The sequence below is a fragment of the Phoenix dactylifera genome, chromosome 1 (genome assembly GCF_051530095.1).
Source record: "Phoenix dactylifera cultivar Ajwa chromosome 1, Ajwa_hap1_PhDact_Kaust_v1.1, whole genome shotgun sequence".
NCBI lineage: Eukaryota > Viridiplantae > Streptophyta > Magnoliopsida > Arecales > Arecaceae > Phoenix > Phoenix dactylifera.
The window spans coordinates 41,484,466-41,504,092 of NC_143190.1; the positions used below are offsets into that span (position 1 = coordinate 41,484,466).

Below are 19,627 nucleotides of genomic sequence, written 5' to 3' on the forward strand. Positions count from 1 at the left end.
AGTTCTTTCTTTCTTTCTTTAGAACATATATGGATAAATATATTTCCTGGAAAATGTATATAAATATTAAGAGCAGAGGAAGGTGCAAATTTGATTGGTTATAGGGGGTGAAGACAAAGAGTAGTTGTGAGTTGCCACAACTATTTATTTACTGAATAATGGCTAATTTTTAAAGTATCAAGTATATATGCGTTCGCTGAGTTATCCGGGATACCACAACTGTAGTGGCCGTTATAGCTTCCAGTGGCTAATGATGCCGTTTTATGCCTCCTGCTGCCAACTTCTACGTAGCATCGGTGGTATCCTTGAACTGACCAAGAGAAGGGAGGATTCATGATGAGCAGTTATAGCCATCCGATCGTAACTGGCAAAACGAGGGGCTACAAAACTAGCGTCTACTGGAGTAGGCTCATGGGAAGAGAGCGAGCTCAATATCAAGGCAAGAAAAGATCTGTTCGACGTAATAAGATTGTGGCACTAATATGATAGTTATACTGGAAAGAGAAAGATAGGTCCAATTTCTACCGAGATTTTGTTATCATTAGGTTGGTGTTATTTTGGGAAAGCGGTAGCAGTTCCCACACCAAAATAAAACGGCTAGATTCCTTTGGTTCAGGCAACCGCGTCGCTGGATTCGTAGGCTCCCCATGGAAGGAAGGAGAGGTAGAGAGGCTTCTCCAAGTCTACGGTGCCGACCAGTGAGCTGCCGCCGCGTTGGTGGTCCCCATGGCGGATTTAGGTGATGACGTGGCAGGGTGGGAATGGGACCACCGCTTAGAAGCTGCGTCGTACGAGAAGTGGGGCGATGAGTTCGGATACGGGCAGTGGCGGCTGGCAAAAGCGACGGGAAAAAGACCGGCACGCGTCCAGCTGCAAAAGAGTAGGAATTTTTTTTTTATTCATAGTTTATTAGTTGGATATATTTATTTTAATTGAAAGCTTTTTTAATATTATTATAATAAATATATTATTTTCTTTACCCGCATGGGAGCAGACACGGTGGATACGGAGGGACTGGGGAAGGGGATCGTGCCGCTGCGAGGAATGATTGGTGGGGGAAAGGACGTCAGAGTCTGTGGAGGGGACCCACACACCGACACGCAGCGAAAAAAATAACAAAAAAAAAAAAAAAAGCAGCAGCGGCTGCTTCAGACTACCACTCTTCCAGCCTTTTTGGTTTGTGCGAACTGTCGTCCACATTAGCCCTGCTACATACCGAGAATGCCCCCTGCACGCACCTTGCTTAACGTATCGTGTTTCGACGTTCCCAGATTATTTTTTTTTAAAGAAAAAGACAGAAAGAAAATGTTGTGATTTAATTCCTGTGAGTAATCGGATTTTGTTTTGCTGATACGGTTTGTAATATATTATAGGTTAACTATATCTTTCAGCGAAAACTACTGTCCTAAGTTTAAGGCTATGGCCACGACCTGATCCTATTGGTCTTAAATTATTACTTTATTGCAAAGCCCAAGAAAAAGTAATATTTCTTCTGCAACGGGTATATGGAAGCTTTTTTTTTTTTTCGATGCAGTTCGTAGGTTGAGATACATCCTTTGTGGAAAGCTGATATTTACTTTGCCAAGAACCTGCGTAAAGTCAAAAAAAGATTGACAAATGACCGCAGAAATTGTTTGATATGATAAAGAAGACGGACTTCACGGCAAAAATTGGATCATATGAAAAGGCGCAAACCAGCAAGCACCATTTCGAAGTCTAATTAATTCCTCATTGCCACTTGCACGTCATGATAAAAGAAGCGAGCGGACAAGAAGTTGTTGTTCGTTTCCACATGCATGCCTCCACACGTAAGTTTGCATCATCATTCATAGAAATCCGCTCTGGCTTGAAGGTGGACAAAGACCTTGGTCGGATACGAACCAGTTGGGTCCGAATCCTTCCTATATCGACCTGCCCATGAAAGAAAGGCTCATCCACATCTACGTGAGAGATGATGGTACGAAAAGGGCAATTTAGTCATTTTACCGTGGGTAACATGGCATTGGATGGGCAAAATGGAGGAAAAAGGAGGAGAAAAATCCAACCTGGTGGTGGAGGTGGGGTGGAAGGGAGGACGAGAACTTTTGTTTCCTTCCAGTTCTATGAAAAGTTGGAGGGAGTAGGGAGGGGGGACCAGCTCCATAATAGTCCATAAAGGGACAAAGGGATGAAACGGGGAAGTGAGAAAAAGAAGCTAAAGTGGGACGACAGGAAACAAGAGAAAGGAAGAAGAGAAACGGCCTCCATTGAAAAGGATGCTGCAAATAGAATGGAGGATGCTAGGCTTTTTCATCAGAGCCCAACAAAATTAGGAAAGTGGGGTCAGAGAGGAGAAGATCGGTTGTATCTGAACTGAGATACGCGGCCAATATAAAAAATAATGGCCTACAGAGGGAGAAAGCAGATGAAGAGAGAGTAGGTTAGGTTGGTCCCTTTGGTGTCCACAGACATCCCATAGCCATAAGGATGTAACATAGTCTTCAAAAATAATTATAAGAACATATAAAACAATGACCATATCAGAAGCAATAAGTATTCAAGTTACACACTTACCCTGTATCAGCTTTTCCAGTACCTGCAGTCTTTATTATGGACCAGTGCCAGTTCTACTAACGAGGATCATACGATTGGAGGCGACCTGATGCCTCACAAAACTGAACCAAAGCACGCACACAACCCTCATTTCCTCGTTATGAAGGAACAACAAAACAAAAAAAAAGGGACCTGATAACATCATCCTATTACCGCCATCAACCCAAAGTGCAAGATTGCGAAAATATGCTTCAGATCGAAAGCTAGAAATCAAGACACCAAGACACTAACACGTATTAATTTCACCACCTCGATTTGACTTGCTAAAATACTTTGACTTGTTGATCTCCAATGTGACCAATTAATATCATATTAGTAACTGTCATAAATTCAAGTCATTGATGCCAAATATTATTTTACACTCAGCTCAAAGCCTCTTCTTACAAGCGAGTACGAAGCTGTGCTCTTCACATCTATAAAAAAGAACCCTGCATAATTTTCTTGTTAGCTGGAGGGGAAAAAAACCCTCTGCCATTTCCCGTCTTCCATCGTCATCTCCTTGCCTTTTTACAAGTTGGTGAGCCTTCAGGAGGTTGGTTCTGGGTCTAATTATTCAAGCAATGTATAGGAATTCCAGGAATTGTACCGTGATTATTTCAGACATGCAACTCCGCAGGAGAAAAGTCTGCATGCAACTTATCTGCACCTTTCTTGTGAAAACAAGGATATATCATTATAGAAGGGCACCAATGTACAACAATCTACTCTAATGACCAGTTTGCTTTGCAAAATGCAACAGTTTGTGGTAAAGTAAATGATGCACAGAGCATCCATTTCCCAGGTGCAACAAGCCGGACTCTATGCATTTCTACATTGGCTACCGTCTCGCAAAGTGCCATGTTTATCCGCTGCAAATAGAAAACCATTTTGTACATATTAGGACACAGTTTCCTCAATGTAATTATCTTATCAAAATGACACTTCTTGTTTGCCAAGCAACAGAGCCTAACCTCATGAAAGTCATACTCTGGATTTTGGGCCTTGGAGAATCCATAGAGATGAATCTTAGGCAATGCGTCACCATTCTCCCCTCGTCTCTTCCCGAAGATGCCTCTGAATGCATCTGCAACCATATCATATTCTTTTAGACTCGAGCATGGTGCTATGTACATTCCACGAACAAAACATGACACTTCAACAACAATCCACAAATTACAAGCTATAAGTAATGAAGCCATCCAGAATTCATTTTGGCTCGAGATTAGCTTGTCCATTAATTCAGGGCCTGTTTAGAACCGTTGTTGTTTTTGTGTTTTTGTTTTTCTACAAATTAATGAAATATCATCTGGAGATTGACATTCAAGATAGCATTTGCACAAAGCTTCTGCCATCCATTTCCTTTATTTTCATTCTTTTCTGAAAGGATAAAATATTTGCTTCCGAGAACTATAAAGATTTTGCTAGTGATTTGAAGAAACACAAAGATTTCATCATATATGTTATTCTGACTAGTTCCTTTTTCTTCTATGTTTTGAAAACAAAACAGAAATCAGGAGCAATACCAAACAGGACCTTAGTGATAAATTCATGGCATACAGAAAACCAAAATCCCCCAACAGTTTTTTATATCTTCCAATGAGATGTTCAAGATTGGTGAAAAAGCAAGTTAATAGCAGACGAAGTTCTCAAATCCACATTAAAACTTCAGCCGATATTTAACAAGTTCTCTGTATATTTAGGTGAATTCGTAACAGGAAGAGAACAATGATAGAGTTTATTCCATGAACAATGACAATCAAATTATGCTGTTTTTTTTTTACTGTTGCCGCCTGTTATTGCCCATTTTAACGAATAATAACAACCTACAAAACTGATATTTTACCCCTATTCCCACTCAGCCACCCAGCCTGGCAAAACAAGAAAGGAAGAAGGGGGTCAAACAACTGGTCTTGTCAATCAATAGCCATCATTTCTGCTATAACAGTAAATAATGACTTCACCAGGAGATGATACAAGGCAATAAAGGTGTTATTGAAAACTTAGCCCGTCAATCTAATTAAATGAGAGAAATTGAAAAGGAAACCTTGGAACCTCATTTAGTCAACAAATACTAAGAGAAATTGAAGCAAAAGCTAATCGAAATTGAATATTATAAATTCATATTGAACAAACCAAGGAACTCAGCAGCATCATTAGGCAAATTCATAACCACTTGTGTAATAGAATAAGGCCGTTGGTTAGCAAATATAGAACCAATGAACCTCCTGCCCTCCATGTTAAAAACCTGACAAGAGCGGAAATAGACTTATGAGCAAAAGAATAACCAAAAGAATTTATACTTGTAGGCAGTGCTACTTTGCGGCATCAGGAGAATGAAAAGTCACAACTGAATTATACTCTCAAGTAGAAGCAAAACAAATCAAGATAGGAAAAAGAAACAATAAGAAGTGCTACACATGGATCTGCATATGCACATGGATCAATTATTTAATACACTGTCACTAGAAAAACTTAAAGATTAAAATGTTGAACCTCGACTTTCTTTGTTCAATTCCATGGCATTTCAAATCTGGAGTGATTAAAACATTACAGGCTACCATATGCCCCGTATTCATCACACAGTTGAATTCTAAAATACAAAATAGCTGATAAATTGTGAGAAAAGTACTAGCCAGTAATGGCAGAAATAATAGGAATATCATAAAACTGATAGGTACCATAATCATGCTATAAAAAACAGGCTATAAATTATGATTTCATGCAGTTACTTTTCATTTGGTCCTAGGACACTGGAGACACCAAATATGTTAGAATGTGAAAAACAAAAATTATCATAGAATGCATAAGCATGTCATGACTAAAACAGAGTTAATGAAACAAAGAAGCTAGAAAATTCATCAAGTTGTGCCACATCTCAATGTTGAATGTGTAAACAAGTCATAATTCACAATACAACTTCATCTTGACAGTCAATAATCATGATCCATAGAGGCTATTTGGTAGAATCTCCATACCTCAATTTTTCTCTCAAGCTTGTTAAGGACAATGTTTCTTTCAAGATATTCTACAGCAATGGGGTTTAAATCATTAGCATATACATGCTTCACTTTCTTTGCCGCAAAAATAGCTATTGGACCAACACCAGAGAAGACGTCACCTGTTCATTGATATCAGACCAGGATCATCCATTTATTGCAATGCACTTCAAAGGAAACATGAAGTCAACATGAGCTTCATCAAACAGCTGCAACCCAAGATGCAGGTATGATTGACTAAAGTAATTAATGTTATGGCATGGCATGTCAAATGTTTATGGAAAGAAAGAGAAAGACAAACATGAGAAGATTTTGATTAATCTGATAAATATTGTTCAACTACTTGACAACCTTACTTGGAAACTCATGAAAAAGTTAAAAATTACAGCTTACACATCTAAAACACGATCTTATACCAGCAGTATGGCAAGGCTTCTTATTCTCCAATGACATGAAACCAGACACCAACTAAAACAAGCTTCATCAGAGATTGAAATCTTATGGCCTTATCAGACAACTGAAGCACAGAGCTAAGCATACACATGCACAATGAAGTTCTAGATAAGTATTGAAAATTGAGGCAGTTATAATCACCTGACGAGACTTCATAGATATCATGCTTTCTGCATTGCAGATTTTAGAGCATGATGATGAATAATCCATGAGAGACTATCCTTGATTAGATAGAGTCAAGTTATGAATGGCCCCATGAAGTTTAACTTTTTAGTAGATATGAGGTCTAAATAGAAGACCCCAGAGCCTGCCCTTTGGCCATCGATACTCTTGGAACTTTAAGAAGAAAAAATAAAGCTTTTTTTCTGGGTAGAAATCCAAGTTATATCTATGATGGCAAATAAAAAATGTGTAGTTCAATTTTCTATATTTTTCAAAAAAAATTGTTTAGATAATTTCTAGAATTAGTTTTATAGTCCTACTTTAAGTGAAATTGGTGTAAGAGAATCTTATATTAGGTATAAGTTGGGTTGGACAAGTCATGAAATTATTACGATTTGATTTTTGGTTATTTCAGGCGTCTTTCCATATAGGATTATATGCTATTTTGACTTTTTTAGAAAATATTTTGGAGATTACTTACAAAGTCCTAGTTTGCTTGGAAAGCAAGTCACATAAAATCTATGGCTGAATAAACAAGCATTGTAAGTGATTTGTTTTGAATGAATGAAATGATTTCTTCAGGTCATGCTTGGGCCCATGGTCTGCCGAACCGGACCGGACCGGCCGGTTCGGCCCGATACGGACTGGTCCGGCCTGAAACCGGTATCCGGACAGCGTGGAAACCGGTTCCAGTTGTTTTTGGACCGATCCTGACCAGTACGCATGCGTACCGATCGTGTAGCGGCTGGTACCGATGCAAGCCGGCCAATTTGCACCGGTACGTTCTTTTTTTCTGGTGGGAAAGCGCGTGGCCCTGTCGGCCACGCGCTCCTCGAGCAGAGCACCCTGCGCGGTTCCGCGCACAGGGCCACGCGCTCCTTGAGCAGAGCACCCTGCACGGTTCCGCGCATTGGGGAATCGATCCCTGCGCTGTGAACCGCCTCGCAGGACAGCATGTCCGCACGGGCGCATGGTCTCATTAATGCCACTCTGTGGCATTTACCCCATGCGCCCGCGCATGATTCCCCACCTTGCGCGATTCCGCGCACTAGGCAACCGCGCCCGCGCGCGTTTCCCCGCACTGTGAACCACCGCGCGGGCTATTCTCCCGCCGACGCAGTTCCCCAACCCGTGCAGGGCAGCGCGCCCGCGCACCCATGCGGGCTCATTAATGCCACAGGGTAGCATTTAACCCACGCGCGGACGTGAAAACCAGAACAAAAAAAAACACCTATCGGTTTGTACCGGACCGGTTCCGGTACAAACCGAACCGTACCGGCCCGGTAGGCAACAGGTACGCCTACGGGTACGGCAGACCTTGCTTGGGCCTTTCTTATCTTTCTTTCTATCCCTATTTCTTTCTTCTTCTTCTTCTCTTGTTACCTCACTTTATTTAGTCCATGCTTTCAACTGCTTTCTTTTATTTCTGCTACTATTCTTCTTCACTAGATTGTTAACACTGCAGATTGATTTTCTGCAATATATTAAATCAGTTCTGTGTTGGAATTAGCTCTAAACTATTTTAATCCCTTACTGTGCTACATCAGAAGTCAAGGAAAAGAAGAAAGAAAAGAAGTGTCCTTTTCTTTTATGATATTTTTTTCTTTTTAATGTTTAGACCCATTTTATGCACAATCACCAAATTCAATTCATGGATATGTAACTTGCAAAAATACTCACAATCTTTTGTTAAAATTATTCAAGAAGGATCCAGTTAAGTGACACTTATAATACTTATTCGTTCTCTGGATAATAATGTCAATCCATTTCTGCAGTATGATATCTTGCCTTGTGTGAATTCTTCAACAAGAATAAGGTGTCAGTGTAGAAAACATAATGACACATATACGAATATTCAGATGTGAGCGATTATTCTATTATTCCAATGAGATCGAATATGACCGCAGAATTTTGTGAAAATATTGACAAATATACCAATATACATATGTCAGTGATTCTTTTATCATACTAACGATGCCAAAAAAAAAGGTCAGAGATCCATGAAACAAATATCATCTGCCATCATCTTATGATCATATCATTCACAAACAGTAAACCAAAAGATAATTCCAACATACATAAAAAACATATAATGTTCTAAAGAAACATTACACATATAGAAATGAAATAAGTTTACCTAGATTAACTGCCAGTGGTAGGGCCATACCAGTGCATGGCACAGCAGGCATGCATAGGCACACACGCATTGCCATGCAGCCATGCCATGTCAATGCTAACCAGCACACTCAGCATTTTAATCCTTGTCCTAAACCTAGAATTTATATTAGATAATAGTTATATGGATCAACTGTTTCCAAGCCACACTTTTTCTGACTAAACAATGTCACTGTTTTTGCTTAAACCATGCAAACATTTAATAAACTACATGTAACTTGATATATGCCTATCATGCTATACAATGTTTATCTAAAAATAGGTAGAACAAACAGCAGGTAGTTGAAGCAACAAACTAATTCAGTAATTTAAATAAGAAATAAAGGAAACTTACAAACCACATCAGAGCTTGTAAAGCCACTAACAAGCCTTTGTCTTTCAGTTGCCAATCTGGAATTCCAGTAACTACACAGAAATGAAAAACACCATCGGATAGGTAGTCCAAAAATTTTGAAAAATTTGTTTCAAATCAACATGAAAAAAAGCACATTTCCCTAAAAATAAAATAAAAATTCTAAACATAAATGGAGTAGAGAAGATTTAGGCGCCTACATGGGAATGACCCAATACAGAAAAGATTGAGAAAGCTCAATCACTTAAGAAAGAAGCATCCTCTAAACTCTATTATATTTAGTCAAACCCACCTTGCTCCCCCATCAGCCAAAGACCTAACAAACTAACAGCTTGATCGTAAAAGGAACATCAAGGAGAGCATTAAGTCAAAAAGGTTGGTGTTATTACAAAGTCCCATGAAATACATAGTCATGTTCTTCACACATTATGAAGGCATACCAAACAACCAGTGCGGCTGCTTAAATTTGGATGACCAACAAATATTAACTTTGAGCTGTTCCAGCATTCACCCAAAAAAATCAAAAAACAAACAAAAAGAAAAAGAAAGAAACAAAAAACACCGTTGCCGAGAGACCATCTCATGGGCCCAACCACAGCCAGTACCAGGACCTACTCAGAGCTTAGGTGCTCCCTCTCATCTATGACCAATTTTTCTCCTTTTCTGTTAATTTTCTTTTCACGGAAAGAATAAGGTGGTCTGTATCACAAAATTTCACTAGGAAAGTAGGATAGAGACCCAACGAACACCCAAAAGGAGGATAAAGACTTTCACTCACAATTTTAAGAAGGAATGACCCCTCAAAGATGGAAAAAAATAGCCAAAAAGAAAACCTAGACCATCTAGAGAACGATCTTCATCAACCCTTCCAAAATAAAAACAATAAGCTAAGAATGCACGAAGAGGAGGCTTGGCAAACAAAATAGGAATGGCAGATCCACAAACAAAAGTTGCTGGGAGTGAGGAAGGTTCTCATAAAAACCAGGCACTGAGCCAAAAACTGGAGATACACACACGTTTTTGCACATTATCTGATCTAAGCATCTCAGAAAGAAAGGTCCAGAGTGCCTTCTAACATACCTAACAACCAATTATCATCAGCATATCCTATTTAAAGACTCACTGATCTCTGCATTTGTTTCTAAGTTGTCGCTTCAATATCCCACATTGGTATACACAGCCCTCAACAGCTTAGACACTTCTCAAGAGCCTCTTCTTCATTAAAAGTAAGGAAAAATGGAAGTAAGTGGCATGAATGAACCCCTTACTCTGTATTGTGAGAATAAAAAAGTCTCTTCATGTGTCGAAAACTGGAATGTTAAGCCCTAGATCATGTTCAACCAGTCAGCTCTTGGTGAGGTATCAGGTAATCAGCCCCATTTTTATATTATGAGAAATAAGTGATCTATTTTAGTATCTGTACAAGGAAAAGAGAACATACACTGTTGCTAAATCAACTTGAAAACGTATGCCATTCTCAACAATTGTAGTAACAAGAGAATGGTTGCCAGCCAATACTTCAAGTTGCATCGTTCTGTATTCATTTTGAATAGCATCAATCTTGTTAACAACTGTTTGTATCTTTGGCTTGTTCTTATCCAAGACTACCTGAAAGAGTTAAAGAACCTTATCTATTTAGAGAAATGATTGTGAGACAAGGAGTGTGCTAGGAATATAAACTTTAGATAGGTATATGTACATTGTTGAAACACAACCTGAGCAATAAGTTTCTTGTAGGGCAAGTGCTCTTCTAGCAAATTCAAGTGTGCAATATGCCCAACTGTTTCAAAACCTGTTGGAACAACCATATTCTCAGGAAGCAAGACCTCCAAAAGCTGCAAGAAAATAGTTAGTGTAAACAGTTCATGAGAAAAAAAGAACTACATAAAAATGAATCTTACAAACTGCAAAAAGGAAAAGGGATTTACAAGAAATTATGGGAATTTGGAGAGTAAACGAAGATGCCACATACCTCGTTCATCTGCCAATAGTTATAAAATAATGTCAAACGGCATTGCACAAGCTCATATATTGAAGCCATGCATTCCTGACTATCATCTAGTAACACAACCTGAAAGGGAAAAATAAAATCTCTACACATTAGTTTTGAAAACATTCGGAAGTGAAAAATAAGATGCCCCTTTACCCTTCTAACAAGATATTCAGTATACAAAGAAAAACAAATATGCAAGGCCACAAGCAAAACATGCATCAGTCTTTCCACAAATGTGGACCTCTGATATTTCATGTTGACTCTAAATCCACCAAAATAAAGTATAAAGCAAAACAACATTTAGTATATTTTAGAAGTACACATGTGAGCCAAACTCAGTAAATAGCGTTTAGCCCCTTCTCTCTTTTCTTATTATCTCACCACTCAAGATCTTTTCTCAAACAACATACCAAGAGAACATCTAGGCCTACAAGCACATCAACCTCCAGAACTTTTTGCATCCTTCAATGTAGGATAAAGCATCTCTCACTTTGTTACAGTAATACATCAAGGCATCTTTCTCAAACAGCTACAGGTGAAATTTCTGGAAAACAACCTCCAGTCAGGTAAAAGCACATTAGAAAACCCATCTGGAGGTAAACTTGTCCTCTTGAAGTGTCTACCATTGTAATTTAAGAAAATAAAACTGTAGATATAAAGGGTCAACAAAAAAGTTGTTTACTTGAGTTTATTAACTGAGACACTCACTTTACTGATGAAGATTGAGTATCCTAGCTCCAGCTTATGCATATACTTGCAGACTTTACAAAGCATAGTACACGGTCCAACTAAAGTAGTTTATGCATCTACTCTCTACCACTGGGTTTTCTCAAGATATAAGAAATCATGCTCTATTCTTATTTAGAATCAAATAAAGTAACTCACAAAAGCATCAAAGCCACCTTGACGGCCTCTGGGAGCTCATCGATGCCCTTGTTTGCATACCGCTCATCTAACAGCAGCAACCGAGTTGGACCTCTCCATCTCCCAGCATGGAAGTCTGCTCCTAGCAAACCCCTCATATCATCCTCCTCTTCTCCATCTCCTCCACCTTCTTCGACCAACTCCAAGAAAGAAGACTCACTCTTTTCCATCCTCTTCTTCGCTTCAATCCCCTCCCCCTCCCCGTCCCGCTTCTTCTTCTTCTTCTTCTTCTTCGGCCGCGAGATCTTCGCCAAATTCCTAAACCTAACAAAACCGCGCCAGTTGAAATCTTTGGCGAGCTTGTCCCTGTACATCACCGGGCTCAGGGCAACCACCTCCTCGCCGTCGGATCCCCCATCCACCCGCCGTGCCAGGGAACGGAGCCGATCTCCACCGTCCCCCTCGGAGTCCCTCATAATCCTCTTGAACTCCGGCTCCATATCGTCGCCGGGGACCCGCGCGACGTTCCGGACGCGGGGCCAGTTGAGGAGGTGGCCGCGGAGGCGGCTCTCAAGGGCGGCACACTCCTCCACCGGCACCCGGAGGGCGGGCACATCGAAGACGCGAGCGAAGCTCGCCCTGTCGATCAACGGTCCGTCCCCGGAGCCCCGGGAGGGGGGCGACGCCGGGGAGGGCCTCCGGCCGCGGCGGAGGGAGGGGCCGTAGTGCAGTGGCCGGTCGTCGGGATCTAGGGTTAGGGTTAGGGATGCGGAGAGGGCGGAGAAGAGGGAGGGTTTGGGGAGGAGGCGGTGGGGGGAGGGAAAGGAAAGGGGGAAGGGAGAGTGAGGTCGGAGCGCCAGGAAAGAAAACATCGGGGGTAGAGGGCTTGGGGATTCGAGGGACACTCAAAGCTTATATAGTCTATCTATATAACAAAAATATCATAAAAAGTCCATGTGTTGATATTAATTACTTATAGAGTCTCGTTTTATAAAATGCCATACGAAAATTATTTATAAATCCTAATTCTCATTTAAGGATGTGTTTCGTTGTAGAATATATTAACAAAATTTATACCTGCTTAAATTATACCTAATTCTCATTTCGTACTAGAATTATACCCCTACCCTTCTAGAACCTACTAGCCCCACCAACCAGCATCCCACATCCCAAATCAGTTTTAAAACCCTAAAAAAACCTCTAGAATGGGATATTAAAAGAGAAAGGAACTCCATGTTATTAAATAAACTTGTCTACAATGAGTTCTGGTATTTCAATATCAATTTTTTTCCCTTTGATGGGACATAAGAAATTAATTTTTTATTCTTTTAATATTTTTAGAATTTACTATTTAAAATATTATTTATGGCATTAACTCCAATCTTCCTCCCAAGTTTGACCCTCTGAATAATTTTTATCTCTTTCTCTTATTGCCAAAATATCATGACAATTATTTATTTTATTAATCATTAGTAAAAAAATCCACCCCTCAAAATGAAAATGAAAGATTATTATGATTCAGTAGATGGGGTAAAATAAGATGGCCGTAGAATAGAGATAAAATGCAAATCACCCATATATTTATATACCTAAAAGACATAGAGCATCAGTCCAGAGAGATGAATGACTTTAAAGTCTAGCACGCTGCTATGCACATGGTAGCATGCAACATTATAAAGGGCATGGATGGATACAAACCCAGTTTTGAGTCTAGGCAATTTTGATTAGATCTAAGCTTTTACATATTTAAGTGCCATAGTTTGAACTATCAAGGACCCAACCAAAACGGAAGGGTAGGAATGAAAGTGAAGGGTAGGAATGAAAGTGGAGAAGGTTTCGGAGCATCCCATTGAGTGAGCGACTGCATCAATTTTCGTGAACTCTTTCGGACAATTCATCGAACAACTTCGAAGCGGATTGACAATGGGGGATCAAGGTGGCGATGCGACAGGCGGCTCGTCCGACAATGGGGGACGAGGAGCGTCGGCAACCAGGAAAGAGATCCCTAATGTCAAAGGGGTGTAGGGACGACCGAGGCAGGCAGGGTGGGCCGATCATAAGATCACTAAGGAGGAGTTGGAGAATCTGTGAAGGCACTTCTTGGTTGTTTTGGAGCCGTTGGAGAAGCGGGTGGAAGCGTCCAAGCAAGGCTAGGAGAACCAAGCAGTCATCACGCGGAGTATAGGGCGAAGGGTCCCGGCTAAGTGGGTTGCTAAGGATTCGAAGGCGAGGGGGAAGCTTCCCTGTAAGGTGGAAGCATTTTATTTGGCCGAAGACCATCTAACCTTTCGATTCAACTCGAAGGTGGACCGCAATGGAGCTCTGGAGGGCGACCCCTGGCTGATCGCCGACCAATTGCTAGCAATGGAGCTATGGACCCCTGATTTTGTTCCAGGAACAATGGTCTCGATGCAACTCGTGCATCTTCCACTTGAGTAATGGGACAACACCACTATCCTAGATATAGCGGCACCGGCCGGAAGGCCTTTGGTGGTGGACGGCTTCACTTATCAGTTGAAAAAATTAGGGTATGCAAGGTTAAAGTTGAAGTCAATGTTTTAGAGCCGTTGAAGCCCGAAACTCTGATTAGGGGTCAGCACAAGGTCTTCTGGCATGCCTTCGTGTGTCAGAATTTCTCGTCTTTTTGCTACCAATGCAGGAGAATTGGGTATTCTGAAAAGGATTGCAAATATCCACTGTTGGAGATGGGGGTGGAGACAATGATGCAACCAGAAATGGAAGAGACGGCATTGATGATGATAGAGGATGATAAGATTCTCGAGGACGACGCTAAGGCGGAGATCAAGTGGAAGGAGGTTGAGCGGCAATTGATCTTCAGTTCGTGGCTCACTATGGCAAGAATTCAGTAGCCTGGGGTGGAGAAAGGGCCGCAGCGAGTGAGGAAGACTACTGAGTCGACTCTGGAGTCCTCTGGACCGGGCTCGTCTTCCTCGCAGCTGAGTTCATCCCAGACTCGGCCAACTTTGCTCGGCTTGCCACCTAACTCAAATGGGTGGCAGAAGCCTACTAAGGTCGGGCGCTGTCGATCTCCCCCGAAAGGCTACACTATTAATGACACCTGGCAGCAGGATGTCGGGTCCACGGTAGGAGAGCCTAGGTTGGGGTCCGAGTTCGAGCTACTACGGAAGTTGGGCAGCCACACGAAATGGAGGGGAGATGCCCCGGTTGACCAAATGGGTGGCTCGAAGGTTAGTATGGTGGGTGTAGGATCTGGGCAGCCCAACCTAAAGCGACCTAGGAGCATGACCTTGAAGCCCAGTTTGGAGGTGGGCGGGTATTGTGGGCCAGATGCATCATCTAGGCTAGTTTTGGTGGACACTTCGAAGGGTTCTGTTGGGAGACCTTCTTTTCTAGCACTATCTCAGTTGATCGAGCACCCAATGAAGGACTTTGACAAGAGTGGAGATGTCGTGCTGGCTCAGGGGACTTTGCCAATGGCACCATTGGATGCTAGGCTTGAGGAAGGTGGCATATTTGAAGCCTCATCTTACCCTTCTTCCTGTGGTCCGGCAGAAGGTTGTCAGTCGAAGGTAGTGAAGGGATGGGTTGGGTCATCGGCAGCCTAAAATGTTAGGTACGACCAATCGCCACCTATGGATGTTGCAGCCTTGGGGGGCACAAAGGGATAGTGAGGAGAGTCAAGGAGGCATTGGAGGGGAACGAGCAAGCCATGGAGCAGGTGGGTGGACCTAAAGTACTGGCCAAGCACCAAAACCTAAGGGTTGTAGCTTAGCAGATCCCGATTGTGCTCCTTCTCAACCTTCAGCATGAAAATTCTAGTTTGGAACTGTAGGAGGGTGGGGAAGCCCTCCTTTCTCCTTGCCTTCAGGAGACTGGTGCAAATTCATAGTCCAAATATTTTCTTGCTTTTTGAGATGCAATTGTCTGGAAGGAGTCTCCTCTATGCCAGACAACGACTGCCAATGTCTTGGAATTTCTATGCAATTGAGTCCCATGGTCTTGCAGGGGGCATCATTGTTTTGTGGAATATTAGTGTGGCCACTATGGATGTCTTCCACAAGTGCACCCAACAAGTTGTAATGGTTATCTTAGTATCAAATAAACCTTAGATTTTGTTGGGTGTGTACGCAAGCATTGAATACTGACAATGACAGATTTTGTGGGATGAAGCCTCTAATCTAATCACACAAAATATTTCCTCCATGACTGTGGTTGACTTCAACTATATTGAAGGGCCCCATGAGAAGAAAGGGGGTAAGCCTTATTCCGACAAGATTGATTACAGGGAGTTTTGTGACTTCATATCCAACAACGGCTTAATTGACCCTGTTTTCTCCAAACCTAGATTCTGGTGCAATAACTGACTTGATTGGGCCAGTGTCTGGAAGAGAATCATTAGGCTTTTGCTACTGCCAGTTGTGCCCCTTTCAGTTTGAGAACTTGTGGCCTGACTACCTCGAGTCTTAGGATACTATGCAAGAAGCCTGGGGTGTGCCAGTTCGAGGGGATGCCATGCATCGTGTTACCTGCAAATTGGAGTTTGTCGAGCAAAGATTGAAGAGGTAGAATCGGGAGGTGGTGGGCAACATATTCAGACAACTCAAACTTGTGGAGGCTAGTATGTTGACCTTCAAGCGAGAGAGGATCAAAGGGGTAGTCTCTCCACAGGGGAGTTAGCTGTTCTAAAAGCCAAGCTATTTCTCCATCATTCCTTGTTGCGGAAGTAGGAGGTTCTCTAGTACCATAAGTCACAAGTCCAGTCGAATAGGAAGGAGGATAGGAACACCAGATTCTTCCACCAGTCAATTATCATCAGAAAACAGAGGAACCCGATTTGCACCCTCAGGGATGATACGAGTCAGATCGTCAATGATGGTGAGGCGATCAGACATGTTATCTTTGAGTTCTTCAAGTTGAGGTGGACCAAGACGCTTGGCAGGGGAGGGCCTTGCTCCTTTCCACCATCAGATAGAGTTGAGATCAAGAGAATGCTGCTTTGATTGCTTAGGTGTCTATGAAGGAGATTGAGGAAGCTTCTTGATCCATGATGGAGGACAAAACACCAGGGTCGGATGGGTTTCCCCCTCTATTTTTTAGGAGGTATTGAACTATCATATGAGATGAGGTGGTGGCTGCAGTCAAGTACTTCTTTAGTGCTGCTGAGATGCTTGAGGCCTGAAAGAGAACCTATGTCACATTGATCCCAAAAAGATAGGATGCTTCGGATCCTAGTCACTATAGATCGATCAGTCTATGTACTACTTTGTATAAGGCAATGGCGCGGATTTTGGTGTGTAGGATGAAACCGATTCTTCCCAGACTCATTAGCCCGGAGCAAGTTACCTTTGTGGGGGGTTAGAGTATCACCGACGATGTCCTCCTTGCTCAGGAGTTCATGCACGATATGTTGAGGCCCCCCCAATAATGTAGTCTTATGGCTATCAAGTTTGATATAGAGAGAACCTATGATCGGGTTAGTTGGGATTGTTTCCTCAGTGCCCCGAAGAATTTTGGTTTCCATGAGGTTTGGATCCGGTGGTTGCTGAGCTGCGTGCAGGCCCCGTCCTTCTCGATATTAATCGATGGCACCCTTATGATCTTTTTCTTTTCTGTAGTTGGTTGTTGTCCTCTCTCACCTTACCTATTTATTTTTTGTGCTGACGCTCTCTCCTGAGCTTTGCGAGTAGCTTGCTCAAACCGATTGCTCAAGGCTTATGTGCCGGCCTCAGATGCTCAACCGCTCTTGCACCTATTCTTTGTAAATGATAGCCTTCTTGTAGCTAGAACCTCCATGAGGAATGCAACTGCTGATAAGTGCTAAATAATGTATAAATAAATATATTTTACATAGCACTTATTAGTATTTATATATATATATTAAAGTTTAAATATGAGAAAATATGTTCACCTTCATCAATGCATTTTAATTCAATTTTGATTATTAATTAAGCTTAATGTATGCAGTTTGAGTCAAGCTCAATTAGGTAAAGCCTAAACTGACACTGCATCATTTCACAATTTCACATCCTCCGGAGTCGACTCCAAGAACTCTTCTCCAAAACCCAGTGCTTCCCATTAATTTCTGACTCTTCACAAGTTCACCTAAATTTCTTCCCACTCGTTCCAACTTTTTTTCCACATGATCCAATTCCCCTATTTTAATCTCAAAAACAATAAATTCTCTTCAATTATTTATCTCTCATATCTCAAAGTATACCATCTATAGTCGCACGGATCCTAAACAATTATAACCGTTGGCCTCTTCTCAGCCAAACAGTCTCGAATGGGCATGTCCCCAGCCAAAGAAAATCACACATTCAAACCAAGCATCCCGTACATCCCAAACCGAGATCCTCACAAACTTCTTCCGAACTCCCAGATTTTCTCTCGTTCCAGATTGATTCCAAAGATCATCTTCCGAAAATCTCTTCTTCCCATTTACATCACCCCATGTCAAAGCTCCTTCCACGTCATTCTTTTTTCCCCTGTTTCGGAATGAAACCCATGATCCACGGATAAACTCAAATTTTAGCCCCGTCCGTGAGATCTTCCCCAACATTAAGATCAGATTGAGCAACGATCCCCTCCTAGCCGAATCAAGCCAACCTCCATCGTCCGCCGATTCCTTCCATCGCCCACGGATAAGTGCAGCTCCTACCAGCTTCCGAGATCCTCCCAGCGTCCTCTTCCTGTTCCGCGTGTCCATTCCCTTCCGGATGAGAACCAGCAACCACTGCCAGCTGCTCCCCCTCGCGGACTCAAATTAACTTCCGGATCCCCTGAGAACAGAGCTTATCCTCTCCGAAAATCAAGCATGTCATTCCTCGTTCAGCCTTCCACATTCCAAGCTTCTCCTTCCGTCCGTAATCCTCTTTCCATCGTATCTTCACAACAGTCTCCACGTCCCGGCCATCTTCCGAACTGATCCCAGCAATTTTTTCGTGATTCATCTTCATCCCATGAGCCATATCCTCCCTTCGGATCACTTCCCCTGCATCCCAGCAGAACAGAATTCTGCCATTCAGCGATTGAAAGCTCCATCATCCACGGATTCAGTTCTTCAGCATGAGCCATCCACCGTCCACACTTCTCCCCAGCTTCATGGATCGTTATCCCAACCACGAACGAAGTTCCAGCTCCCAGCAAGCTCACGCGCCTTCTCCGTGATTCATCTTCATCTCTCCTGCTTCCGGATCACCTCTCAGCCATCCAGCACCTCCAATGCATCCGAAGATCAAGCCTCCACGAGCTTATCCTCCCATTCGGATCAGCCACATAGGAGGAGAGAGAGGGAGGTATGCTGCATATAAAAGGCCAAGCGCGAACAGAGAACGGTATTCTTGGGAGTCGGCTAATCCCATCCATCCTTCAGAGGAATTCCCACGAGAGACAGAAGGAGGAGAGAACCAGAGGCGGGAGGAAGAAAAAAAGAGATGGAAGCCCGCTGCTGCGTTGCTACTACTATTCACTTTTACATGGAGGGCTGAGCTCTGCACTAGGGCTGGATGCAGCCCTAGCAAAAGGATAAGGGTTTTGTATTTTTTTATTTCTATTCTTGGGGTTGTATGAACTTATTGTTTTAATGGATATCTTCTTTTATCTCACGTTTAATTTTTATGATTTTAAATGTCAAGTTTATACAACTGTTCTTCATGACCACGAAGTTAATAAAAGATCATCCATGCTTAGGGAAGATGCAGTGTCCTGCCATATTAGTTTAGGGTAGATATTTCATGCCAACTGAAGATGGATGTTCCTGAATTACTTTTGTGAAACTTTGTTTAAATGCTTATTAGGCTTGTAACCAATTTGTATGTTAATCCAAGAATAAATTAAAATACAAATAATCCTTGTTACGATGTTAGTGGTGAATTCCTTACCCTAGGTTCTCTCTCAACTGATATCATTTCAATTGCATTTCTTTTAAATTATTTAGTTCAATAGTCCTCATAAATTCTCTTTTTCAAATATTATTTTTAAGAAAATAATTGTACCCCAATCTCTGTGGATCGATATCCGTAATCACTATTGTGGAGTGATTGATTAAAACCCCATTTGATTTTGATGAGCTCAAAGCAT

The 19,627-nt window shown here is 41.9% G+C and overlaps 1 protein-coding gene across 2 annotated transcripts; it reads right to left on the reverse strand.

The window, feature by feature from the left end:
• Positions 1-3,239: 3,239 nt before the first annotated feature.
• LOC103696047 (Met-10+ like family protein) lies at positions 3,240-12,459 on the reverse strand. Of its 2 annotated transcripts, XM_008777551.5 has the most exons (9): positions 11,605-12,459; positions 10,682-10,780; positions 10,425-10,544; positions 10,151-10,317; positions 8,692-8,762; positions 5,547-5,689; positions 4,705-4,816; positions 3,543-3,655; positions 3,240-3,440 (listed from the first exon to the last, which is right to left on the reverse strand). In XM_008777551.5, exons 1-9 carry the CDS (start codon positions 12,436-12,438, stop codon positions 3,294-3,296), a joined length of 1,806 nt encoding a protein of 601 aa, XP_008775773.4. In that variant the 5' UTR covers positions 12,439-12,459; the 3' UTR covers positions 3,240-3,293. The 2 variants fall into 2 exon arrangements, with proteins under 2 accessions (XP_008775773.4, XP_038973917.3); XM_039117989.3 differs by lacking the exon at positions 4,705-4,816.
• Between the last annotated feature and the right edge of the window lie 7,168 nt (positions 12,460-19,627).